Consider the following 27,879-nt stretch of genomic DNA (forward strand, 5'->3'; position numbering starts at 1 on the left):
TATTCGGTCACCTTTCTACCATCTATAGAGCATACATTTTAAATTTCAAGTCTCGTTCTTCAATAACATAGGACTTTCATACAAACTTCCAACCCCCGTTTTATCCCCTTAAAGGTCGAGTTTCGTAAAATTCATTCTTAGCGGATGTCTACGCTCTATAAGGAACCTACCTGCTAAATTTCAAGTTTGTAGGTGTTATAGTTTCGGAGATTTCGTGATCAGTGAGTCAATCTACCATCCCCCGTTTTAACCCCAAAAAGGAGTTGATTTCTAAAAATACATTATTTCGACACCTTCTCACCATCTAAAGAGCGTACATTTTAAATTTCAAGTCTCTTACTTCAAAAACATGGGACTTTCACACAAAACTTCCAACCCCCCTTTCACCCCCTTAGGGGTCCAATTTCGTAAAATCCGTTATTAGCGGATATCTACGCCTTATAAGGAGCCATCCTGCCAAATTTCAAGTTTTTAGGTGTTATAGTTTCGGAGATTTCGTGATGAGTGAGTCAACCTACCAACCCCTGTTTTAACCCCAAAAGGGTATTGATTTCTAAAGATACATTATTTGAACACCTTCTCGCTATCTATAGAGTATACATTTTAAATTTCAAGTCTCTTACTTCTAAAACATAGGACTTTCATACAAACTTTCAACCCCCGTTTTACCCCCTTAGGGGTCGAGTTTCGTAAAATTCATTCTTAGCGGTAGTTTACGCCCTATAAGGAGCCTATTTGCTAAATTTCAAGTTTATAGGTGTTATAGTTTCGGAGATTTCGTGATCAGTGAGTCAACCTACCATCCCCCGTTTTAACCCCAAAAAGGAGTTGATTTCTAAAGATACATTATTTGGACACCTTTTCACCATCTATAAAGCTTAAATTTTAAATTTCAAGTCTCTTACTTCAAAAACATAGGACTTTCATACAAACTTCCAACCCCCGTTTTACCCCCTTAGGGGTCGAGTTTTGTAAAATCCGTTCTTAGCGGATGCCTACGTCTTATAAGGAGCCTACTTGCCAAATTTCAAGTTTGTACATGTTATAGTTTCGGAGATTTCGTGATGAGTGAGTGACCTTTCGCTTTTATATATATTATTATAGATTATAGATATAACGATAGAAAAAGACCGAATAAAAAAATTCGCATGCGTGAGAAGAAGTCTTATAACCCAAGAGCCCGTGAGGGCCAGACCTTCGTCATTTTATAAAAGCTGAAAGTTTCTCAGCACATGCTCCCAATACAGGTTGAAGCAATGGCCAAATATGAAGTTCAACTCATGGTTTTGGCAGATACCAGGTATCAAACGCGTACAAAGTGGCAACTAACTTACGCCATTTCTTATGCGTAATTTTTTAACATTCTGCTCGAAGTAATATTAGATATCACGTTAGCCAGAGCCACAAACTTTTGTAATTAAACTGACGTCATAGTATAAAACTGAACTTCATGTGTCACTTGGGTACCTATTAGAAGATTTTTCTTCAGTAGCCGGTCAATTTCGATAGCTCCAATCCCGGCCTAGACAAACATTTAGGTTGGACTTGTGTGCGAGTGCGAAGTGGTCTTATACGCCTTTGATACCTGGTATCTGCCAAAGTAACCATGAGCTAAACTTCATATTTGGCCATTGTTTCTATCGATATTGGGAGCATGCACCGAGAAACTTTCAGCTTTTATGAAATGACGAAGGTCTGACCCTCCTGGGCTCTCGGTCTATTAATAAGATGTTAGTAGTGAAAATATTGCGTATTAAAACCAATTTTTGTATGTCTTTAATTTTATTTTAACAAGGTAATCATAATCAAATTGCTCATTTCAACATCCTAATTTTATTAATGTTATTTGGCTCTTTGTATGCAATTAATCATATTTGAAATAAATATTGTTAGCATTTAAAAAATGTATTTTTTGAAACAGTATTTGTGTCTTGTAATTAAATTAATTGTAACTCATTATTAAATTCCTGTGCTCTTAATAGCACTTTGGGATTTAGCTATACAAATAAGGATTTTTTTTTATATTACTGTATAGAAGCTTCCTACATAATAAAAAATTAAGAAAATTGTGCAGAAAATCAAAAAATATCAAGAATGATAATGACTATTTCAAACATCGTGCATTTGTCGGGTAAGCTAGTTCAGTACAAAACCAATATTTACAGTTCAAAAACTATATTTTAAACACAGTCTTAACATAAAATATAATTATATATTACAGTTCATAAATTTATTAAACTACATCAAATAAATCATGCATCTTAATTCATTAGCACATCACTAACACGGACACACTTCACAATTTCATTACAAGTCTTTTGCTTCATAAAGTTTATTTGGTTCCCAAGCTCACTAGCTGCTATCTCAGTCTGTTTTTAATCTTTTCGCGGGTGTTATTGTGCCGCTGCTCTGCGAATTCGAGTCCTCGGAGAAATTCATGTGCGACGAGGTGAAATCTGTTGGTCCTTGAGAGTCACTTACTGTTGAGAAACCTTAAATAGGAAAAAAGTATATTACTTTCATAAGACACTCCATTTTAAATATAGCTTTTATAAGAAATGTTTGCTAACAATTTATAAAAAATAAAAATAAATATTTAAGTTTCAAGTAAATAAGCAAAGGTCAATGGAGTCAAAATAAAATTGTTCAAATAACAAATTTAATTTTTTTTTTTTTTAATTATAATGTTTAAGTTTCTTTCAACTAGAGATTAAAATTAGAGGACTATGTTATATCTACATATTAAATTTATTGCTAACTTTTTTGTAAACCGACAACTAAATTCAATGTCCTTTGAAAATTATCTTCATTACAGCCTATACAGTCCACTGCTGGACATAGGCCTCCACAAGTTTACGCCAAAAATAACGTGAACTCATGTGTTTTGCCCATAGTCACCACGCTGGGCAGGCGGGTTGGTGACCGCAGTACTGGCTTTGTCGCACCGAAGACGCTGCTGCCCGTCTTCAGTTGAAAATTATATTAGTGTTTAAATATATTTTTTTATATAACTAGGTCGGCAAACAAGCGTATGGTTCATCTGATGGTAAGCGATTACCATAGCTTATAGACGTCTGCAACACCAGAAGCATCGCAAGAGCGCTGCCGACCCTATCCCCAATTCTGTCCAGGAGCTCTGGTCACCTTACTCACCAACAGGAACACAAAACTGCTTGAAAACAGTATTATTTAGCTGTGATCTTCTGTAAGGTCAAGGTACTACCCCAGTCGGGCTGCGACATATTATGAGTAGAAAATTCCCTGTTATTCCTGTATATCAATTAAAAGTTATTTTTTATAAGAATGATGAATTAAACTTACATGTATTTGAGTCCTCTGCCATTCCGAAGTTGGAGTTTGAGGAATCGTGCATTTTCTTAGGAGTCAATGTGTTCTCCTTATTCTCTCGTTTGGCTGCATGTTTCTTTTTTTGTTCATTCGTAGATATCGGAACCCATTTGTATATTTTCATGGTGGTTTCCCCAATAGTCACCCATTTCTTTTCCCTGAAATTTGTTTTAATTTACAATTCAGACAAAATTCATAAATTATATATTTGTTACATTTTTATCAAATGAATATATAGCTTTACCAATGGCGAACTTTTTCTACAGCTTGCATGACTCTTTTGATGTCATCTTTTACACGATTTCTTGTCTCAGCGCGAACAGAACGAGACATTTTGCTTATAAAGTTATTTTAAAATTTCACTCAACAAAAGTTGGTAAACTTTTATTAAAATATAGAACTATTTCAATAAATTAAATCAAATTCATCTGGCGTTCATTCGCATTCGCGTAAATCCGCCATTTATTAAACTGACAGTTCATAATTTTATATTGGACTTCAAAAGTTCAAGGATTACTAGAAATCTATTATTTAAACAAAATATTTTCATAAAACTAATGCAATATTTTTTATAAATTATTTAGATCGATTTGTTTAATCTCGTACAAGTAATAAATATAAAACTTTACAGTTTACAGTAAAAAAAAGGTATGAGTGGGTTTATATACTCTGGCATGGCATATCTATAGCACTTACTAAACGCTAAAGTTATAAGAAAAAATACGATTGGAGAAATTTCTACACATGCTCTCTTAACCAATGAAATTGTTCTAAAATAGTACATTAAATCGAACTATGGTAAAAAAGTGTGATAGAGAACAAAATCACGAAAAAAATCATAAATGAAAAATTTTACAGGTATATTCTGCCGAACAAATAAATTTAAATACAGTTAATATTATTTATTATAATGTTGTTTTGAAACAGGTAAGAGATTATTTAAGGTCGAATATGTTTAATTAGTATTTTTTATTGAGATGTTGAATTATTGCTGAATTTCAGTGCATTTAGTTTGTCTCGTATTAAGCGGCTGTCATTTGTTTTACGTCTAACTGTTTTATTTTAATGGATAATATTTATTAATAGTTTAAAGTGTATATAAATTTTCACGCGGCTTCGACTGCAGGGATGTATTTGTGATGTCTGTGATGCAACGGAATGATAAGGTGCACTAGATTTACAAATTACGATGTAGTTCTCTGTGTTTTGCTTCTTCTGCACATAGCTATACTCTCTAGCTTGCTCTTTGTGATGTTTTGTATTTTATTTCGATTGTGAATTGTCATAACCTAGCACGGAATAAAGCCAACATCAAAGTTAGTCATCCACATCGAATCAGCTGTTTTGATTTGTGTTCTGTGAAAAAACCTATTAAATATTGTTTTCGTAATCTCCACAAACAATAGTATAGATAATTCTTGAGTTAGTGGTTAGCTTTATCGATTTCCTCTGTAATACATACCCTTCTGTGTATATTGGATAGTAATAAAAAATTTAATTAAAGTGAAAACTTTCTATTTAACACTTTTAAGTGCTATAAATTACAAAAATATATAATGTACTAATCATATCACCTACCGTGTAGCTATGCACTCTTACGCTTGTTATGTTTTTGTTGCAGTTGTACCGTGCATGTTGTGTTTAAACCATAGAAGTGGTATCATAATTATATAATTGGCATTGTCCAGTGTAAGGTACAGCTAACAAACACAGTGCATATTTCCTTCCCGTATGGCTGCATATGTTAATCGTACAATATCGATGATGGCTGGCGACGGGCCTCACAACGTTGCTATGAACAATGGGACTGTCCGCGTCAATATGTCGAACGTGGATTCACCGCTACAGATATTTGTAAGAGCAAAGAAGAAGATTAATGACATATTTGTGGAAATCGATGATTACGTGAAGGATGCAGTCGCTTTTATGCATGGTGAGTATACAATACTTACATAAATTACTTCATACTCAAATATGTGGACTTACTATATTCTTTTGTTATGATATACTTATCATGTCATTCTTTGAGATTTTAAATGATTAATTTTGTAATCTCATATTTTTGGAATTAATATTAACTATTTTTCAAATAAATATCAACATGAGTAAATTATTTTTAAAGCAAATTACTATTATCAATTAAGCTTTTTCAAAGCTAAGGGAAATTATATAAAAATGAGGTCACATAGTGCATTAGTTTAATAACACATGTTACGACGAACACTAAATCATACTCATGTAGTATTCAAGGTCTCTTATGTAACATATTTGATCTCCTATCCCATGTATTTTTAGAATTAAATTTTAAATATACAATTATATAACATACAATACATAAACTTTAGAAACAAATAAACTAAGTAATAGTTAAATGTGAATAGTATGTAATTTATTGGTCCCAAGGCCATTCATTAAAATTAATAGGGTTCAACTTCCTTTTAAGGAAACTTTTGTCATTAAATACACTGTTAAGAAGATAAATGAGATGTGTCATATTATTTTTTATTAGTCATTATACATTGTTTTATGGCTACCAATATATTATACTATTCTATACTCTTAGAAGTATACTATTGTTACTTTGTAGATTATAACTAGTAAATTTGTGTGCTATAACTGGCCTGGTGTACACGCACCATGCGTGTAGGTGCCTAAAACTGATATTTGTATTTGTAAAAATATTCCTTTCCGGTTTGGATGTCTGTTCTTGTGGGTTTCCCCACCATACCACGGAGAACACGTTAAGCTGTTGGTCCCAGGTGTTATCATAAATACCTGATAGTGAGTATTGCTTATGGTAAGGAATATATACGTCGACCCGCACGCAGTGGAGCGGTGTGGTGGATTAAGCTCCAGTCCTATCTATGTGGGGGGTCTATGCCCAGCTGTGGGATGCTACAGGTTGAATTGTGTATTAAATATACACAGTATAAAGATAATATTTATTTAAAACTCAAAAGGTTTTGAATTTATTTATATTTCTAGATTTTGTGTTTAATGAAAATACCATTTTAAAAATTATATTTAGTTCTGTGTGAAGCTACAGATTATTATGTTTTTAACCGACTTCCAAAAAAGGAGGAGGTTCTCAATTCGACTGTATTTTTTTTTTTTTTTTTTTTTTTTTTTTTTTATGTATGTTACCTCAGAACTTTTGACCGGGTAGACCGATTTCGACAAATTTTGTTTTAATCGAAAGGTGGTGTGTGCCAATTGGTCCCATTTAAATTTATTTGAGATCTAACAACTACTTTTCGAGTTATATATAATAATGCGTTTTTACTTGACGCTTTTTTCGTCGACCTACGTTGTATTATACCGCATAACTTTCTACTGGATGTACCGATTTTGATAATTCTTTTTTTGTTGGAAAGGGGATATCCCAGGTTTGGTACCATGATAAGGAAACCAGGATCTGATGATGGGATCCCAGATAAATCGTGGGAAACTCTCGAAAATCCGCAATAACTTTTTACTGGGTGTACCGATTTTGATAATTTTTAATTTAATCGAAAGCTGATATTTATCATGTGGTCACATATAAATTTTATTGAGATTTGATAACTACTTTTTGAGTAATCTTTGATAACGCGTAGTTGCTTGACTATTTTTTCGTCGATCTATGTTGTATTACTTGTCGATGTAATTGAAGTCGGTTTTTTTTCGTTTGTGAGCAAACACAATTATTATGTTGAATACACGTTTAATTATTCTATCTAAATAATTGAATACTGATAATCGTCCATTGTAATGAGTAAGGATTGTGCTTCACTGTGTTTGCCAAGACTTCCTCCGGCTCCCTGGACTGACGATCTACGTACGATTGCCAATGTAGGTTGAACTGACAGACTGATAATGAGTCAGTAAGCTTAGTGGTCAGTTGTAGTCAGTACTAAAGTCTTTAAAATAAAATGTGTCAGTAGCTGTTATATAAAAAGCTACCTAAGAGATCAGGTAGTCACAATGAGTATAAGTTATTTTATTTATTTACTAGCTGTCTCCGCAACTTTGTCCGCATGGTATTAAAAAACAAAATGACAAAAATGAAAAAAAAAAATATCATTTTGGTATATGTCCCGTGTACATCCATAAGCAAAGTTTTGTAAGCAAATGGACAATAATAATTTACTATTTCTTTATCACAAAATATACTAATTACATTAGATAGTTGTGCTGGTCAAATATTAGGTATAAATCAACAATTAGCAACAATACTAGACTTACTAACGACTAATTTAATGATTTGTAAAGGATAAGGAAAGGAATGATTAATTAAATTTACAAAGGGTCAATTTATAGTGTGCATAATGTAATAGATAAAAAATTTAAAAAAAAAAAATATTAAAGGAACTTTTTGCTTACCAATTCTACATGAACAATATCTCGAATTATTGAGTATATTCATTTAAGATACGATGCAGTCTGTTATCTGTCCACTGCTAAGTGTAGGTCTCTCTCTCCATGTTCAAGGATTATTTTTTTATGATTTTTTAATTTAGAAAAAAAGTATGAATCTTACATCAGTCAATATAACACGAGAAACGTCTTGAGTCTAATTCATAAGAAGAAGACAAAAAAAAAATTAAATTATAGAACTATCATTTGATGTATATATACTACTTTTTAGGACAATATGTATAAAATCATATTTTTTATTTATTTATATTTTTAGCTGTGTCCGGAGAAAACGCCATCGCGTCAGCTCAAGATGTGGCGAACGTCGAGGCGTACGTATGTAAAGTACAAGCTATACGGGAGGTGCTCAAACGAGATCACATGAAAGTTGCTTTTTTCGGAAGGTACATTTGTAAACTTTTAGACATTTTTACTCTATCATTGTTAATTTTCAATATAAAATTTTTAACTTCATTAGTTATAAACAAATGCTATAATGAATCATTATAGAAGTTAGAGTTACGCTGCTTGATCGTTTTCCTATTTAAAGTTTTTTATCGAAAAGATTTTTATTTAGTCTTATAATACAAAATTCGAAAGTTTTTTCTAAAACGTCTGTGCTAGACCACACGACTGAAATAAAACTTACGAAACATAATTCTTCCTCTTTCTATCTTCACTAACTTATATCTCCCTCTCAACTTCCGTTCGCCTCGCCCGATCACACTTTTCGTAACGCTATCTTCATGTATTCACCAGCCTACTTCCCAAATCAAGTGTGCATTAAGAAGATACTTCACATTTCATTCAACGAAAATTATACGTATTTATTTAATTTTTAAAAATTTAATGCTTTGAATATACTCTAGTTTCTAAAAATATTAATTTTAGTTCATACTTAATTAAAAAAATTTAATTCAAAAGAACGAGCAACGGTAAAAGCACAGTGATCAATGCTATGCTTCACGACAAGATCCTGCCCAGCGGAATCGGACACACCACAAACTGCTTCCTGCAGGTCGAGGGCTCCGACACGGACGAGGCCTACATGACCACCGAGGACTCTCAGGAGAAGCTCAATGTTAAGGTAAGGCTTAATTGTAGTTACAATCATTTTTTTTTATACAACTAAGTAACAAGTCTAAAATCTAAACTAAGGCAAACAAATCTACTTTCACACTTAGATAAAACTTAAAAAAAAGACAATAATATATGTATATACATCAGTATTTTTTTTTGGGTCGACCGAATTCGATGATTTTTTTTAACCGAAAGGTGTTCCGTGTCATATGGTCCCATTTAAATTTAATAGAGCTCTGACAAGTACTTTTCGTGTTATACAACTCGCGTCATGTAAAAAGAACGCTGAAAGAAACTGGAGGGGGTGTTTGCGGATAGGTACACTCGCGGACGAAAGTACTACTATTTTATTTTTTGATTAGGCTTTTACGTGATACTCACGCCCCGCGCCCTACCTCCTACCACCAAATAGACCGATAAATCGCCTTTGCGCAGTTTAAAGGCCAGCGTTCTTTTTACATGACGCGAACTATACCTAATTATACGTATTTACTTGACTATTTGTTCGTCGACCTACGTTGTATAATACCGGACAACTTTTCACTGGGTTTACCGATTTTAATCGAAATGTACTTGAATCAAGTAATTGAGTCTGTCTCTGAAACGACACGATAGATAGTCAGTCAGATAGTGTAGCACGCGAAGGCTCTGACCGTGCGGTGTGTGCAGTCGGTGTCGCAGCTGGGGCACGCGCTGTGCGCGTCGCGCCTGAACGAGCACTCGCTGGTGCACGTGCACTGGCCGCGCGAGCTGTGCGCGCTGCTGCGGGACGACGTCGTGCTGGTGGACAGCCCCGGCGTCGACGTCACGCCCAACCTGGACGACTGGATCGACAAGTACTGCCTCGACGCGGACGTCTTCGTGCTGGTCGCCAACGCGGAGTCCACGCTCATGGTCACCGTACGTACCACCTTGAAACTTCGGATGAGGAAATTTAAAAAACAACTATAGATCATCGGAGATCCGTGTGGGTCCAAAGTTGGGCGACTGTGGAGATACTAGACCCTGCATCTGAAGTCCACTGTCATTCATAACGTACATACTCTTTGAAACTTGTTTAGGTATTCATGTGGGGCAACAATTAGTCGACGATTGGGATGTGTGACAGGTCCCGAATACCCGAGGTCTTGAATATCTCAAAATATTCTGATTATCTTATTATCAATCTTTCAAATACGAATACGTCATAAGAATGCATGTTGGTATATGGCAAATGGGTAAATTAATGGGCACCCAAATATAGACAAATTGAATGTTGAAATAAGTAGTTTTAATTTAAGCTAATCTTTTCTTTATGTTCAATTACAGGAGAAGAATTTCTTCCACAAAGTATCGACGAAGATATCGCAACCGAATATATTTATACTGAACAACCGATGGGACGCTTCCGCTTCAGAACCAGAGTATTTAGAACAAGTAAGCGTCGTTAATATTCAAATAAATATGACAGTACGAAAATTAAAGGTTAACACCAAAATGGTACTTGGTATTCAAAAAATACGTTGCGATAAATTCTGTATGCAACGGGTTGGCGTTTAAATACATATGAATACAAAAATCCATAAAAAAAAAAAATTAAAAGAATGTTGGAACTGTACTGTGAATATATGACTTGAGAGCTATTATAACAATGATTGATTATTTATCATCTAATCGATTCTCCACACATTTTTAACCTATCTTTCACGTGCATTCGCATTCAGTCGGTAACATAAGGGCATATTAGGCATAGAACTTAACTCACCACACTGCCCCACTGCGGGTTTGCGGGTAACGATCGCTATCAGGTGCTTATAATAACAACCGGGACCGACGGCTTAACGTGCTCTCCCGAGGCACGGTGGGGAGACCCACAAAGAGACACAGCCAAACCGGAAAGCAATATTTGTACTAATACAAATATTCATCTCGTGGGATTCGAACCCGCAAACCGTCGGTGTTTTAGGCGACTACTCGCTCTACTACACCGGAGCGGCTACCACGCACTACTGCCAAAAGTACGTATTGAAGCTGCAGTGCCGCCCGCAGGTCCGCAGCCAGCACGCCAACCGCTGCGTGGACTTCTTGTCGCGGGAGCTGCGCGTGTGCTCGCCCAAGGAGGCCGAGGAGCGCATCTTCTTCATATCCGCCAAGGAGGCTCTGCTCACGCGCATGCGCGAACGAGAGAAACCTGTCTCCTGTGAGTGTCTTTGCCTTCCGATTTCGTTCATTATCGGCTAGTTCCACATTTTTTTTCAATTTCGGAATAACAAAATTTCTATTTCTACCCTCTGTGAAGTACTTCGCCCGTGATTCTTCCATTATTTAACCTTCCGACTTTAATTTTTTTCTGTCATGCTTTATGCTTTTACGTTGTTTGGTTATTTATTAGTCGGCATAGTTTTTATGTCCTCAAATCTAAAATTCCTAGAATTGTTTTTTTCCGGGACTTTTTACAGCTAGTCTGAAAAGTCAGTCCCATAGTGCCCTATATCACAATCGACAATTCAATTATAAATTCTATTTTAATCTAAAACTATAATTTATCTGGGCGGCTTCCGACATTCGACAGTCGCCAATACTTTGAAAAATTCCTACAGAATTTTAACTTAAATGAAATTTTAATGTTATTTTCTTTCTCTTATCTTGTTTTGAACAAATTCCATCAACTTCTTCAATACCACAAATATCACAGTTAGGCGAACTAAGGTTAGTTCTTCATCATCCATCCAAATTTTTTCAGAGGAACTTGTCCAGAACGAAGTTTTAAGAATAGTTTATAGGGTATGTTAGTAATGAGTAGAGCTGTCCTCCCCCCAGCCCCGACCCTGGCGGACGGGCACCAGGTGCGCTACTTCGAGTTCGTGGACTTCGAGCGCAAGTTCGAGGAGTGCATCAGCCAGTCGGCCGTGCGCACCAAGTTCGCGCAGCACTCGCGCCGCGGGAAGAACATCGCCGCCGACGTCATGGCGGCGCTCGAGCTGGTGAGTGGCACCAGCAGGCGGCTATATCTGAATATTAAATAAAAAGTTTCATTGCTTGGAATAAAAAAAAGCTATACTAACTTAAATACTAATTTTTTTTACTAAAATAGGGCACAGCAGATGATAACTTGCTGATACTTTAGAGTTAGGTTGCCAAAGTTCCCGGGGAAGGGAAGAGGTAGAGTCGTCAACGCGCTAGGTCTTAGTTTTTCTGGCGCCCATACGCTACAGTGTCCACTTACCATCTAACTAACTGTATGCTTGGTTGCAAGCCAAGCGATATTAAAGAGTTTATATTTTATCCGTGAATACAGTGTCATTGTAATAGAGGTGTCATCCATTGGTTGCAGGTGTATAGCACGGCAAGCGAACAGAAGGCCGCGAAGGTGGAAAAGCAGCGTGTCCTACAAGAACAACTATCGGCAGTGGAGGAGCAGCTCACGGCCATCACGCGCCAGATGAAGGACAAGATTGGACGCATGGTGGAGAGCGTGGAGCACAAGGTGACACACTGGCACATCTGCTTATAAAGATTCTGTAACTGGAGGGTGACCCCACTAAAGCTATATAAATGTCACACTTTAAATGTTTAGAGAATTCGAAACAGTAGATTTATAACCACAATGAATTAAATCGTAAAAAGTTCACGATTTAGGATTGATTCTGTATAAGTGTATTTATAAATATTTTTAAATTGTTGCTTGAACTTGTGTGATACAATTATTTAATCTATCATTGTACTAAAGATCCTTGATGTATACAGGAGCTGATAGTTATTCACTGCTGGACATGACCTCCTGTTATGTTCTCCTATTTAGTGACTCCTAAAAAAACTACTGCTCAACTAAGAAATCTCAAAATCAAAACTAACTGCAGGTGTCCCTGACTCTAAGTCAAGAGATCCGACGGCTCTCCGCCCTGGTGGATGAGTATGAAGCACCGTTCCGTAATGACCGTGCTGCACTGGAACAATACAAACGTGCTCTGCACCGACATGTAGAAGCCGGACTGGGGTCCAGACTCAAAAAGCGGCTGTCCTCAGACATCGGGCACGAGATGGATGAAGCACAGAAGGAAATGGCTGGTAAATATTAGTAAATTTATATTAAGGATGTCTGCTGAAAAAAGGTTGTATGCTCTTGTGAATAGGAAGTGTCATAATGTCATTGAATCTGATAAGTACAAAAATGCTGGTGGACTATGCAAAAAATATTTTTTTTTATTTATACTACTAAGGTGACAAATCAGCATATGATGCACTTGATGGTAAGCGGGTATAGCAAGAGCATTTTAAGTGTTTTGCTGACCAAGACCCTCCAGGGGTTTTTGGCAACTATACTCACTACAGAAAAACATTAATTGAAATCAGTATTATTTAGTTGTTACCTAAACCTAAAGAATCTAAAAGTTCTACTTGAAACTTCTAGGCGATAACAAATCTCCGGCTAAAGTTGATATAATCTTATATAAATTACGTGTCACGTTGTTTGTCCGCGATTAACTCCTAAACTACTTAATCGATTTTAATTAAATTTGCACACCGTGTGCAGTTTGATCCAACTTGACAGATAGGCTATATTTTATTTTCATATATGTAATTATTATACTTAAGAAAAAAAAATATAAGGTGATACGAAGTTCGCCAGGTCAGCTAGTACCAAATATATCATATTTTCAGAGCGCATGTACAACATCCTGCCCATGCACAAGCGAGCAGCGGCTGCCAGCTACATCGTCCCCCATCAGCAACCATTTGAAGTTCTTTACCGGCTCAACTGCGACAACCTCTGCGCCGACTTCCAAGAGGATCTTACTTTTCGCTTTTCATACGGCATCACGGCGCTCATACAACGTTTCCAGGGCCGTAATACTAATAAAATCGCGCTCAAGAATCCTCCTACAGTCACACCGGTACTTAATTTCTTTTCATGGAAATAGTAAGCAAGCACGTTACCAACTTATTATTAAGCGATCACAACCATCTTTGAAAATTTTCAGCACTACAGTGCTTTAAGAAATGCAGGGTTGCTCCTACACCCCTGTATTTTTGATAAATCCAAGATTTTTTCAGTAGAAATGACTGAATGTAGGAAGAACTTTATTATACCCAGATATCCTAATACGAGGCAATAAAGTCCCAACCTTTGTGTAACCTTTGAGTAATCGGTAAACATTGTAATACCTGTTATCAACTTATTATAATTTTATTAATTTATTTGATGAAATTAAATTAACCTCGTAAATATAAAAGTTCTTTCTGATTGTTATAACTTGTCTGGTCCCTTAGATTCCACCATCACTGGGCCCCGCAGCCCCGTCCATGGAGATAACGCGCAGCGCGCCGGTGGGTCCCCTCAGTGCAGAGGAGTGGGGCATGATTTCCAAGTTTGCTCTGGGAGCCCTCACCTCGCAAGGCACAATGGGCGGTCTGCTGCTCTCTGGTTTGGTGAGTTATAAGTTTTAACTGGTCAAATTAATTGGAATACAATAATCTATTTATTTTAAGTTAGTGGTCGAAATTACTGGTAAAAATTTCTGGCGTTTCTTGGATACATTTTATTTTTGAGGGGGGGGGGGGATTATCTTACACTAGAGAGTAAAGTAGTTGAGGAGTACTATGAATAAATTTCATTGACATATAGACTTTTTAAGTACTTATATATCCTTATAGAAAAATACTTTGGCCGGCCAAATCCACGAGATAATATAGATGTTTATGCATTATGGTACTTTATAAAGATACTCTATTGTTGTCCAGCTGCTGAAGACGGTAGGGTGGCGCGTGGTGGCGCTGACGGGGCTGCTGTACGGCGCGCTGTACGCGTACGAGCGCTGCACGTGGACCACGCGTGCGCAGGAGCGCGTGTTCAAGCGGCAGTACGTGGCGCACGCCGGCCGCAAGCTGCGCCTCATCGTCGACCTCACCTCCGCCAACTGCAGCCACCAGGTGCAGCAGTACGTATCGCACGTGTCGCACGTGTTCAAGCGGCAGTAAGTGGCGCACGTGTTCAAGCAGCAGTACGTATCGCACGTGTTCAAGCAGCAGTACGTTTCACACGTGTTCAAGCAGCAGTACGTTTCGCACGTGTTCAAGCAGCAGTACGTATCGCACGTGTCGCACACAGAGCCTCGCGTCAGTCCGCCGACACGTGCCGCACGTGTCGCACGCGTTCAACCGGCAGTACGTGGCGCACGCCGGCTGCAAGCTGCGCTTCATCATCAACCACAGACCAAAAATCTTTTATAAATGAACCATATAATTATTCACCTAACCATATAAATGAACCATACAAAAATCATTCTAATGGTACTGTCTATTATCCACAGAGAGTTATCGACAATGTTCGCTCGTCTGTGCCGCTTGGTGGATGAGGCGACGACGGAGATGGACACGGAGCTGACCGAAGTGAAGGAAGCGATCAAAATGCTGGAGGCGGCGTCCACCTCCGCGAAGAAGCTCAGGAACAAGGCAAACTACCTCAGCCACGAGTTGGAACTGTTCGATGACGCCTTCCTCAAGCATTAAGGTCATTATTGGTGAGTATCACTCATTATGACGAGTTGGATCAATAGTCAGAGCGTTTGACTGGCTAGCTAACGGCCACAGTTACAATTTTCAATCGTGCCATATGTTTGTGCAGGTGCTTATAATTGTCTGGGCGTTTGTGAATATGTTGTGCATATGCGCACATCGAACATATGTCTGAACACAGTATTGGACAAACCACAGGCGGCCGTTGAGAGTCAAGTGTTTATTTATGCATATCTCTTAATGTGGTAGTTAAGAAGCACGCATATCATGGGTAAAAAACCATATTCACATTAGTCCATTTTTCGCCCTGTGTCGTGAAATGATTATTTTATAGCCCATAATTTGATTTTTTAATCCATCTGGTTCGATCGAATTTGATATCGATTGATATAAAAAAACGTTGTTCTTTTTACTAAACATGGGCATTTTTCTGTAAACTGGGCAACTTCAAGCTTATTTTTGTCTAACTACCCTCGTTAAATTTTTACATTCTTCATATACGTTTAATTTCGTCTTTAGGAAAACTTTAAAAGCATACGAATCGTTACGTAGAAATGAAGATTAATTGTATTAAATGTTGTTGTCAGTATTAAATAAGAGCCAGGGGACTGTGCGTAAAATGGAAACGAAATTAACATTAGCTTGTTGTGTTTTATTTGAATAAAAATAATTTTCTCTGATATTGTCAGTAAGGAAAACACTATAGATTTTAAATAAAACAAAAATTTGGACAATCCAAAACTGCACATCTCCACACTCCCTTAAAACTATTGTTTGCAGCTTATACCTGCAGCGCCCTCTGGTAGCTTGTTGAGAAACTAATGATTATACAAAATAATAAGTTGGCTCTGATACTAAATTATTATGACAGAAAAAAAAATATATTTTCTGTAAAAAAATTGACGAATTTTTCAGCCTTCACATTCAATAAGCTTCTTAGTTAATAGTTTTCGAATGAAATTGAAAAAAGAAAACAGCTTATTCCGTTAAGGGGATCCCAGACAAATTCGGCCGTTTTCATGTGCTATAAAGTATACGTTAAAGTTACGTTAAAAATATCAAATAAATATATGTTGTAACTCGGATTCAGTTTATTAATGTGACTGTAAGATAATTGTATAAAATTCTCTAAATAAAGAGAAATAATTGTTTACCTGGACCTCCTTTCGCGTACAAAAATCGTATAGGCTTTCTAATTTTACTACTTACAATAGTGAATATTTTTTTTTATTAATTAAGAATCCTGTACTTAATATTTCTACAGAAGGGTTTTTTATTAAGTGCAGTATTTTATTAGAAAATCGTAAAAATATAATTTTTGGTTATTTGCCGGGCGACAGGCGGCCCGCGGCAGTCGGCCAGAGGCCTTTGTACGGGGAACTTGTGTCGCTCGTCATCGCACGCTGCTCTTGCTTACGCGCAAATCTATTTACTTTTTTTAATCCAGGATAGGCATGAAAATGTAACAGACAGACAGACTTATTATTGAATTTTGCAATTGTATTTACTGCAAATGAAATAATAATTTAAATTATTAATTTTGAGGTGTGTAAATGTAAAGCTGCTTAGTTTGTGGTCTAAGATCCGAACCTAAAGTCGATCTTCACCGAGCCGATAATAGAATAAAATATAAATTTAGTATATCTATACAAATAAAATTGGAGCGGCTGTTTTTAATTTTAAAATAACCGCTTTTTACTAAATTATATGGATGTATACACGATACATACACAAAAATAGCATTTTGACAATTTTTGTCTGTCTGTATGTCTGTTTGTTGCACCTAATCTCTGAAACGGCTAGACCGATTCTGACGGGACTTTCACTGGCAGATAGCTGATATAGTAAGGAGTAACTTAGGCTACATTTATTTTAGAAATTTATTTATTTTATAACTGCGAACTGAACAACAAGTAACAACTAGTAATTAATATAATTTTATAGCCTAAATGATCGACACGACAAGAAGAAAATTAAATAATAATTATGGATGATCACAACTTGTACGCAAGCTCTTGGTCTAGGAAACGGATCAATCGCATGTCCTAGTAGTACAAGCTAGAGCCGGTAGATGGCCGAGTTTAATAACCTTTACGTAATACTGATCAGGTGAAGTGCGGGTGGGTTAGGTGTGGCAAAGTCTAAATGCTCAAGGTCATTGAGAAGGGGAAGCCTCTTAAAACTATTGTTTGCAGCTTATACCTGTAGCGCCCTCTGGTAGCTTGTTTAGGAACTAATGATCGACGATAGAAAATAATAAGTTTGATTAGTTGATAAGGTACTTACGGTACTACAGATAATCATAGATGGCTCTGATACTATGTATATTATTATGACAGAAAAAAAAATATTTTCTGTAAAAAAATGACGAATTTCTCAGCCTTCACATTTCTTCTAGTTAATAGTTTTCGAATAAAATTGAAAAAATAAAACAGCTTATTCCGTTAAGTGGTTCTAGCATTATTTTATTATCATCCATCATATACGGGTGTTTTTTAAGCATTATGAATTTTTATTTATGTGATAAACTATAGTAAAACTTCTTTACGCACGCTTGACTTAGGGAGAAGCTGGTGAATGCGTGACGAGAGCGTTGCGAAAAGTGTGATCGGGCGAGGCGAACGGAAGTTGAGGGACATATATAAGTTAGATGGATAAAGAAGTTTTACTTCAGTCATGTGGTCTAAAGCATACTCTTTTTGTTTTTTAAGGGATATTGTACGATGGAGAAAGTAAAAACTATAAAATGAACTGTATTTTTCACACGAGCTGAGACAGTAAATTTTCCAGTTTACAGAGAAATAACCACATATTTTTTATGGCTCTTGTATTTGGTACAGACACAGGTACCCGAAGGGCCGGTAGTCGCGGAACGCATTTGAAACAAGAACACTGGTGCGGTGCAGCTGATTAAATATTAATGTTATAGTTGTTATGTTGTGCTGTCTCGATAGTAGCGGTTTAATGATTTAAGAGATCTTTGAGATTATAGTTAATAAACCTTATGTATTCTGAATAAATGTTGTCTGAGAGCAATAAAAAATATTTGGACACAATCATGGCCCATAAATATTTGTTTACATCAATTTTGTAAAACCTAAAAGAAATATACTCTTTTAAATATGAAATAATGACGAATTTTCAAGATGAAAGTAATAAAATTTGCGAACTACATGGATCGCTCTTGTAAATCTATTAACTATTGTACCTAGCTATGAGCTCGTCTGGTATTGACAATAACAACTATTTAGTAAAATGTTTTTCGACCAAAGTTACTTAATAAATATGTTGTTAATACAGAGATCCATTTGTATATTTTAAAAATATTTTTATAAGACTCAAAATATATTTTGCTCTATTCAAATCTAAATTTATTTAGAATACTTTTTTGAGGGTATAATAAAAGTTACCATATAATAAAACGCTATTGTCGGGATGGTTGAGAAGTGATGTGTGCATGACCTATTTATTTACTGTTGATTATTGTTGTAACCATTGTCGTAAGGTCATATGTCTCTATATAACACTGTATTTTTATTACCAACGCACAAATAATTCGTTCATAAAATATTACATAAAAATGTGTACATAACACACGTGATCTAGAAAAGTTATATATTATGTGTATTTAGTAACAAATTAGTTTCATCTAGCAGGAGTCTGCTGCAGACACCGACCTTTTTTTACTCGGCCTAAAGTCTAATAATAATCAAAAATAATTACAAACACTTGAGTAAACAAATTGTGAAGTAGTGAAAATGTAAGGAAGTTCAAAAAAAAAAAAAAAATCAAACGTAATAGTTTATATAGGGACAGTATGACCACGTTGTGTTATTTTTGTTAGCCTGTTGTAATGCCAATGCTTGTTTTATAATCGGCCGCAAGCACCGATGTGCATGCATCATGACAAAATATATGGGGTCCTCGGTTCACTGAGCTTCACTCAAATTGCGCTCCTATATTCTAAACGATTCGTTACATTTGAAATTGAACATTTATGAGCAGAACGAATCGTTATTAAATATCGAAATTTGGTTTTATAGTATCGGTTATTCGGACAAAACTATATTGAAATATGAAGTCGATGGGTCTGTCCGTTTCTCAGCCCTCTAGATGGTTGCATTGACCTTGACATTGTGACGGGAAGGTCGAACTTGTACATTTACTCACGTATAATTGAATATATTCGTGTAAATTAGTTTTGTTGTTTGTTTTCCGTTTTTTTTTTTCGGCTTTATCATGTTTTATTGCAATAAAATCACGCGCGGAGGCTGGTAGTTGGAGTGTGACCTCTTGTAGAACAATTTTGAATGAGTATAATGTTCTCTGTAGGATTATCGATATTGTCGAATAATAAATTAATTAATTAATATCGATAATTAAGACTATCGATAATATAGTGTCAAATCCGGCTGTCAAACTGTCCAAGATCTTTTTTTATATAAGAATGAGCCTGTATTGATTTTTTTTAGAATATAACATTTTGGTGCTACGCGCTTATTAAAAACTGTACTTTGAGATAAAATGTGCAGAATAAGGCAATCTTAGCTAATTTGTTTTAGTATGTTATTCGAATTTCAATAAAATAAGAACATTTTGAATTAAGACTTACAACAGATATATGAAAAATGTTACCACGAGAAAAAAAGTAATGTAATAATATTTTATTGTCCTTTTAAAAGTTAAATTTGCCTCTGACACAGTTTTATTACACGAAATATATAAGTAAATAAATATTAATATGTAAACAATTAGCATATTCAAAAGTTATTGAGTAGAATCGTTCCATTGGACAAAACGATATGAACATTAGGAATAATCATTTGAGAAGTTTAGTTGAATGCATATTTACTATTTCAATTTAGAAGCCCTTTGAACTTGATGTAAAGTTTGTTATATAATACGAGTTTTTAATGGTGGAATATTTATTGAAATGTAAATTGTTGAAATGAATGTATATACGACCTCCACGGTACCAAGTGCCGGAATATTGGCTGATGTTATATATGTATTGTATATTTTAATCTAATTTTGTACAAAATATATATTAATTACACAATTATGAACATATAAAAATTAAAGTAAATATATAAATAATATTGTAGTACGAAATAGATTTTATAAATGCTTACCTTTGCAGATTATAGATTTATTGGTCAATATTTTATTATCAATCATAAGATCTCACCCGATAAAAAAATTGCATCTTATTTGTTTGTGTCTTGTTTTAGATGGATCAACAGATTTTAAATTATTCTCTTTCTTTGACATAAATTTGTAATCTCACAAAACCAGCATATTTAGTAGAGTCAATTTCAAAATAACACAACAAATTCAATTACTCTGATGTTGGCAAATCCTAGAGGAAGCTAGAATTTAAAAGAAGAATATGCATCTTAATATTGTTCGACAGTCTATAACATGCTAGGGTTATAAAAATATATTTTTTTTTTATTTACTAAACTTACCGTAAAGAATTGTTTTTCACTATATATTTTGTACAAATTTTGCATTAAAATAGATTTATAACAGTAATATTTTCTTTGTAATCATGATTTTGGTTACCAAGTAGTAAATGTATGAGGCCCATCGCCGTGTTATGAATTTGACGATTTGAGGCAGCATAAAGGTTTAGATAGATTTTGTTGTCAAATGTAATTAGTCCCGCGTAATTAGGTGAATTTTCTAATGTAAATAAATAAATAAAGGATTCCTTTATAAATGTTTGTTTTATTTCATTATTGCTTTAATTAGAACCATAACATTGAGATCAGTTTTTACATTTATTTTATTTATGTTATAAAGTATATGACAGAACATCTTCCAACTTCAAATGTAATATTTTTGCTTGATAATGTTTTCTCGGTAGGAGCTACAAAAAAAATTGATGATTAAATTTCGTCAGTTATATATTTTTAATAAGAGTTAAAATTAGATTTTATTATAGAATTAAATTACAATTGTATTGTCTTAAAAAAAGTTCTTTTAGAAATTAATAAAAAAATACTGTCAACTTTAACTATTTTCCTACAATCCACATTAAAAAAATAAAATAACCTCATTGACATCAAGTTTGAGACAGCTCTTATTAAAGTTAACTCCTTCGGTGGCTTTCAGACCGTAGTACACGCATGTTTCCCGTACTTCTTCCTCACTATTAAAAGCTAACCACTGCTGCACTACTTTTACAGGAACTGTCAGCTGCTTACTGTTGTATGCGCTACTCAAGACTTGTAGAGATCTCCTATAATAAAAGGAGGGTTCTCAAATTGACTATTATTTTATGTAACTTCACTTCAGCATATTACAGTCCACAGCTGGACATAGGCCTCCCCAAGTTCGCGCCAAAACTGCGCAAACCCATGTGCCTGTTATGCCCATAGTCACCATGCTGGGCAGGTGTTAATTTTTTTTATGTGTTACCTCATAACTTTTTACTGGATTAACCAATTTAAGTGACTTCAACTGTTCGTTGTGTCCTCATTTCTTACTTGGCAATGTTAATTGAAGTCGGTTTTTTTTTTGTTTTTGAACAAACATGTTTCATATAATAATAAAATTGGTATAAAATAAGTCTCGGTTAAAATAGTATTGTAAATATTTTATTTAGATGTTTTGTATAATAAAAAAAAAACAAAACTAAAAAAATAACAGAGTTGATTATAAGTATATTGTTGGATTATAAATTAAATAATATCCAAAATTTTATATAATTGTTTAAAAAACCAAAAAGAGAGTTAAAAATTAAACTTACTTCTGCAATTTTGGCAGATATAAGCAGAGAGCGCTGAAGGTTAGAGGACAGAGTTGTTTCGCGAGTTTCCACATTCTAACATAATTTCCGTGAAGATTAGCTATTGCCATATCATACGTCAATTTCAATATAGATGTTCTACGATAGAATTAAAACTATACAATAATTTGTTTCAACTTAAGTACTTTGAAATTGTAACAAATAAAATATTTCATATAGAAATATCATAGTTTCTAAATTTCTTATAAAAATTACATTTAATTTTATTTCATATAACAACTAACAGCTTCAAATTTATTTAAGGTGTTTTATTTTTATACAAAGAATATAATGTTGTAACTTCATAGCATAATAATTTAAAAAATTACAATAAAATAATAAATAAGTACAAGTCTCCTGTTGTTCGATCATAATTCACCCACAGCTGAGTATAGGCCTCTTTCTCCATATAAAAAGAAGGATTAGAGCTTAATTCACCACCCTGGTCCACTGCGGGTTGGTGGATATGTTTTCTACTACGAGTAACGATCGCTAACAGGTATTTATGATAACAACCAAGACTGACGCTTTAACATGCTCTCTGGGGTACGGTGGGGAGACCCATATGGGCAGACGTCGAATTCGGAGAAAAATATTTGTACAATTAAGTACAAATATATATCCCGAGCGGTAACTGAACCCGCAAAATGTCGATGTTTTAGGCGACTACTCGCACCACTAGACCAGAGCAGTTGTTGTCACTACAATTTAATAATTGAAAAAATTAAAATACACATACCTTTTTATTTGTTTCGGTAAATTTAAATACCTATATATCGGATGTATGTCATCTAAATTACACAAAATATATAAACTCTCAACTAATATTCTATCACAGTACAATACCCCGTGTTTTCCTTTATTAACATTTAGTTTTGATAGGTCATCAATTAACGAGTCGACATCATTCTTTTCAGCTTTGCGATCAATAATGTCACAACAGCTTAAGAACCATTTCATACATTCTAACAAGTATTTCTTATTGAGCACTGGGTCATACTCATTCAATGGATAATCACATAATCTGGAAAAGGGGATTTAAAATAATTTGTTTATGTATTTTTTATTGTTTATAAATATTTTTTTATTGAGATTATTAATTTTCGTTGTGGTAATAATTACATTTTATTTAATTGTTAGAGATGTTTAGAAAAATCGCTGACACAAATTATAAATATTGTTTAAATAACTTTTTAAATTTAAAAAATAAATAATGATTTTGTTTTTTATGTAATTGATTGTGATATTTTATAGCATGCTTTTGTTCTTAAAAAGTTATCTATATATACGTGCAAGACAGCAAACAACCATACAGCTCACCTAATGGTAAGCGATTACCATAGCTTATAGACGCATGCAACACAAGAAACTTTGCAAGCGCATGCCGACCCTACCCCCAATCCCCCCAGAAGCTCTGGTAACCTTACCACAGGAACACAACACTGCTTGAAAGTAGTATTATTTAGCTGTGATCTTCTGCAAGGTCGAGGTACTTGTCCAGTCGTGCTGCTCCAGTTTTTGAGCAAGATATGTCCTGCTGGGCCCTACCTCAGATTTTATTATACTTCCAGCTAGAATTTGCATTTGTAAATATATAATTCTGTGAAAAATCTATTAATTTAGTATATAAATACCTATAAGCATAGAAAACATGGAACCTAATCATAGGTTCCAGTAGAACAAGACACTCTTGCGGTCGAAGCCTCTGTATAGTCATATCCTGCCTTACTGCTCTCAGGCGATCATTCAAAAAGTCATATTTAACCGACATCTTTACATCTGTTCTATTTGATACCCTGAAAAATATAATTTACATTTATTTACATTTTAGTAACTTTTAACAGATAAGTTTAAAGTTTCAGGGTCCGTTTGACCAGTTGTGGATATTGGATTTGGACTATTTGACGGATGACAGTATCCAACAGTAAAAAGTTTTTCATTCATTATTCTTTTTTACCATCAAATTCTACTATATTTATGAGATATTTATATTCACATATATTAATATTATAGTTGCAGTTTAGTTATTAAGGGAAAATAGGTTGTACTGGCCTATTCTACCTTCCACTATCAAAGTCTATTTTTGTTTTTAGGATAAGCAGTTGTTTTAGGTGAGCAGTGTTGTTCAACAATTAATTGGAAAAAAGGTTTTAGAAGTTGTAACTTTATGAAAAAAAAAAAAATGGACATGAACATATTAGAAGAATAACAATTTAGTGTACCAATTTTTAACAACTTTTAACACTGAATTTCAAATACTTATAACGTTTTTAAAGAAGAGTGTAATTGTTATATATTTTTAAGTTATGGGTTCTAAATATGTACATCATTTTTGTGTAATAGAGATGTTACAAATAACAAACTTGTGTAATTATCATTTCAAAAGAAAAAGGTAACAACTTACTCAAGCAATAAATATTGCACAGTAGCGTAAAGCACCGAGTAAGGCCGTAAAAGACGAGGTACTGCCATGTTTGCACTAGCAGCTGATCTGGAGTAACATTTCACCAATTTGTATCCCTCATCAGTCAATTCAAGAACATGCACCAACTTCTCCTCCTTCCGCCTTGAAACAGCAAATAAAAAAATAATTTTCCAGTTCATTGTATTAGAAGGCCAAATTGTAGTTTCTTATTAGCTTACAAAGTTACTTCTTCGAGGGGACACATATCTAAGCACGTTCCCACAATGCACAACTTATCTTCATTATTACAATCTATTTTGTGGGACATTTTAGTAGTTTATATTTATAAAATATTTAAATAAATCTGATAACAACATATCCATTCCGTCTTTTAGTTTATTTAAAAATTTTGACATAAGGATGACGATTATGACAAAATTAATGTCACTTGACTTAAAGTTCAAAAATTAATTAAATGAAATTTAAGAGTTGAAATTAAAAGCCTTTTAATCGTTATATATTTCCGATCTTAAAAAAAGCTTTTGCGCGTCTTTTCTAAAAGTCATTAAATTATTCTTTCTACATTATTTATATTAAATTATAATACTATCCAACAACCGCTCTGATGGTAGTGGTGCGAGTAGTCGTCTAAAATACCTGTCGTTGTTTACGTGTTCGATTCCCGCTCGGGGTGAATATTTGTAACTGTACAAATATTTCTTCATCGGTTTGGATATCTGTACTTGTGGGTCTCCTCACCGTGCCTCAGAAAGCAAGTTAAGCCGTCGGTCCTGGTTATTATAATAAATACCTGACGACGTATTCGCCAACCTGCAGCGGATCAGCGTGTTGGATTAAGTCCAATCATTCTCCTACGTGGGGAATGAGGCCTATGTCCAGCTGTGGAATGTTACAGGCTGAATCGTAAAGCGCTATTCATCGCTTCAGCCTGTAATATCCCACTACTGGGCATAGGCCTCTTTCCCTATTACAGATCATATATTATTATATATTAGATAGCACTAATAGCTTGATTGAGAGTTAAAAAAATAAATAATAAAATAAAAGAGTTTTATTATTATATTTCTAAATCTTTGTACAATACATTTTGGTCGAGTCTTCCCAGTGAAGTGAAACATACTTGCTCAATTGGAACAACTAGTCAAGGGCCAATTGTACAACACAGTAAATAATATACAAAAATATTAAAATGCCGCTATTTACATAATTGCAAACATTTCATTACAAGCTAATTATGTTATTAAAATCGTATTATGGTCAATTTTTAAACTCATTGAAATCGACAAAATATTAAAGTCCTCTGTGAATACAATACAGACGAGAGAATTTTATGATCTTTTAATAAAATAATTGTTCCAATTTTTAACATTGTGATGATAATTTCAGTTATCACGTTTCCAATTTTCTGTGTAAGTCGGTTAACTCTATTTTTATTAATACAGCGAAATCAATTATGTATTGAAATTTACATTATATATTCAATTAATTTAACTTGTAAATTTAGAAATAAGAGTTGCAAATTAATTTAAAACACCTAAATATAAATTGGTTCTTTAGGCATTTCTGTTTATTTTTATTTTTTATGTTGGCCTAACTATTTAACTTTTGGAATAATTACGCTTCACGCTTACGCTTCAGCCTGTAATATCCCACTACTGGGCATGGGCCTCTTTCCCCATGTAGGAAAGGATCAAAGCTTAATCCTCCACGCTGCTCCAATCCGGGTTGGCGGAAATATTCCCTACTATGAGTAACGATCGCTATCATTTGTACATGATAACAACCGGGACCGACGGCTTAACGTGCTCTCCGAGGCACGGCGAGGAGACAAGGGCTGCACAAACACCCAGACCACGGCAAACATCTGTATGGCCAATACAAATGTTCGTCATGTGCGGGGATCGAATCTGCACCCACCAGCGCAACAGGCACAATCCATAGCTGTGACCGTTGCGCCAACGCGGCATCACACAATAATTACGATTTGCAAATTGTAGTTGCACTGATTTTTTTATACCGTCTCGTTCAAAACTGTTGAAGTTGATATATGAAAATATTTAAGATAGATATGATCTACCTACTCCAGATAAAACTTAAATGGCGAAACTAGATTATTGGTAAGGTCTATATCAAAAGAGTTTGATTGGTAATGATGATATACCTAGATGACCTCTATATAAAAAAAAAAAACCTTCGAAATGATTTCCAAATACAGAATATGTTTATTATTACGGGTAAAATATCAATAGGTATAATATATTACTCAGTTAGTAAAATTACTTAAAAATACTTCTAGAATTCTCGATCATCGAAAGATGCCTATATTACTGAGGTACATATTAGAAAATATTCTGCCCAAAATTTGGAGCAGCCCGACCGGGGAAGTATCTCGACCTTACCGACGATCACAGCTAAATAATACTGCTTGAAAGCAGTGCTGTGTTCCTGTGGTCAGTAAGGTGTCCGGAGCTCCTGTGTGCGTTGCGATGCTTCTGGTATTGCAGCCGTCTATAACCTATGGTAATCGCTTACCACCAGGTGAGCCGTACGCTTGTTTGTCGACCCAAATGTTTAAACAATTAATATCTAATATATAAAATTCTCGTGTTCTTCGTGTTCGATTCTCATGAAATTTTGTGTACATATTGGGCAGGTCTGAGAATCGAACAACGTCTATTTTTCATCCCCCCTAAGTGTAAAGGGTAGTCCACCCCAATTTTTTTTTAATTCTTAGATAAATTATTAATTTTTTATTTTTTTATAATACAACATTAAAAAATACATACAACCCTAAATTTTCAACGCTCTACGATCAACCGCTGTTTTTAAATAGCGTTTAGCGGCAAGACAACGTTTGCCGAGTCAGCTAGTATATATATATATTCCCATATATATATATATTCCCATATCTACATCTATCTTGATATAAAACGAAATAAATTATATACTAACAGAGTTTAGGGCTAGTAAACTAAAACATTGCACTCTAAATCTGTACCTAAATATTTGTATTTATTTCTTTGTTTATGTTCATTACTCTTCCGGTGTACAATAAAGGATATTTCTATTTTTACCTTTACAACTATACAAAATGTTCATTTGATACCAGAGAGAACAAGAGTGGCGTATATGAATGAAAAATATTTCTAAAATCACACTTTTAATATTCGACGTTTTAAATCCTGGAGTATTTTTTTAAAATATTTAATATATGATATCTATACATCTATACAAATAAATAAAATTGTACTGTCTATTTATAATATTAAAATAACCACTTTTTACTAAATTCATACGTATACACACGATACATATACCAAAATAGCATCTTTTATATTTTTTG

The 27,879-nt window shown here is 34.5% G+C and overlaps 3 protein-coding genes across 3 annotated transcripts; 1 reads left to right on the forward strand and 2 right to left on the reverse strand.

The window, feature by feature from the left end:
• Positions 1-1,763: 1,763 nt before the first annotated feature.
• LOC123653754 (B-cell CLL/lymphoma 7 protein family member A) lies at positions 1,764-3,817 on the reverse strand. Its single transcript, XM_045589738.1, has 3 exons — positions 3,593-3,817; positions 3,322-3,506; positions 1,764-2,492 (listed from the first exon to the last, which is right to left on the reverse strand). The coding sequence occupies exons 1-3, from the start codon at positions 3,679-3,681 to the stop codon at positions 2,365-2,367; spliced, it is 402 nt and encodes a 133-aa protein (XP_045445694.1). The 5' UTR covers positions 3,682-3,817; the 3' UTR covers positions 1,764-2,364.
• A 546-nt stretch (positions 3,818-4,363) lies between these two features.
• LOC123653755 (transmembrane GTPase Marf) lies at positions 4,364-21,040 on the forward strand. The gene is made up of 15 exons (XM_045589739.1): positions 4,364-4,514; positions 4,970-5,281; positions 8,021-8,147; positions 8,668-8,830; positions 9,493-9,723; positions 10,132-10,239; positions 10,852-11,002; positions 11,623-11,786; positions 12,137-12,289; positions 12,663-12,870; positions 13,465-13,697; positions 14,074-14,232; positions 14,545-14,741; positions 15,114-15,323; positions 18,159-21,040. The coding sequence occupies exons 2-14, from the start codon at positions 5,080-5,082 to the stop codon at positions 15,310-15,312; spliced, it is 2,295 nt and encodes a 764-aa protein (XP_045445695.1). The 5' UTR covers positions 4,364-4,514; positions 4,970-5,079; the 3' UTR covers positions 15,313-15,323; positions 18,159-21,040.
• Positions 21,029-24,821, reverse strand: LOC123653756 (SAC3 domain-containing protein 1). The gene is made up of 7 exons (XM_045589740.1): positions 24,755-24,821; positions 24,516-24,677; positions 23,746-23,907; positions 22,851-23,135; positions 22,073-22,210; positions 21,376-21,562; positions 21,029-21,190 (listed from the first exon to the last, which is right to left on the reverse strand). Exons 1-7 carry the CDS (start codon positions 24,778-24,780, stop codon positions 21,116-21,118), a joined length of 1,035 nt encoding a protein of 344 aa, XP_045445696.1. The 5' UTR covers positions 24,781-24,821; the 3' UTR covers positions 21,029-21,115.
• Between the last annotated feature and the right edge of the window lie 3,058 nt (positions 24,822-27,879).

Source organism: Melitaea cinxia, chromosome 5 (assembly GCF_905220565.1).
Source record: "Melitaea cinxia chromosome 5, ilMelCinx1.1, whole genome shotgun sequence".
In the NCBI taxonomy this organism is placed as follows: Eukaryota; Metazoa; Arthropoda; class Insecta; order Lepidoptera; family Nymphalidae; genus Melitaea; species Melitaea cinxia.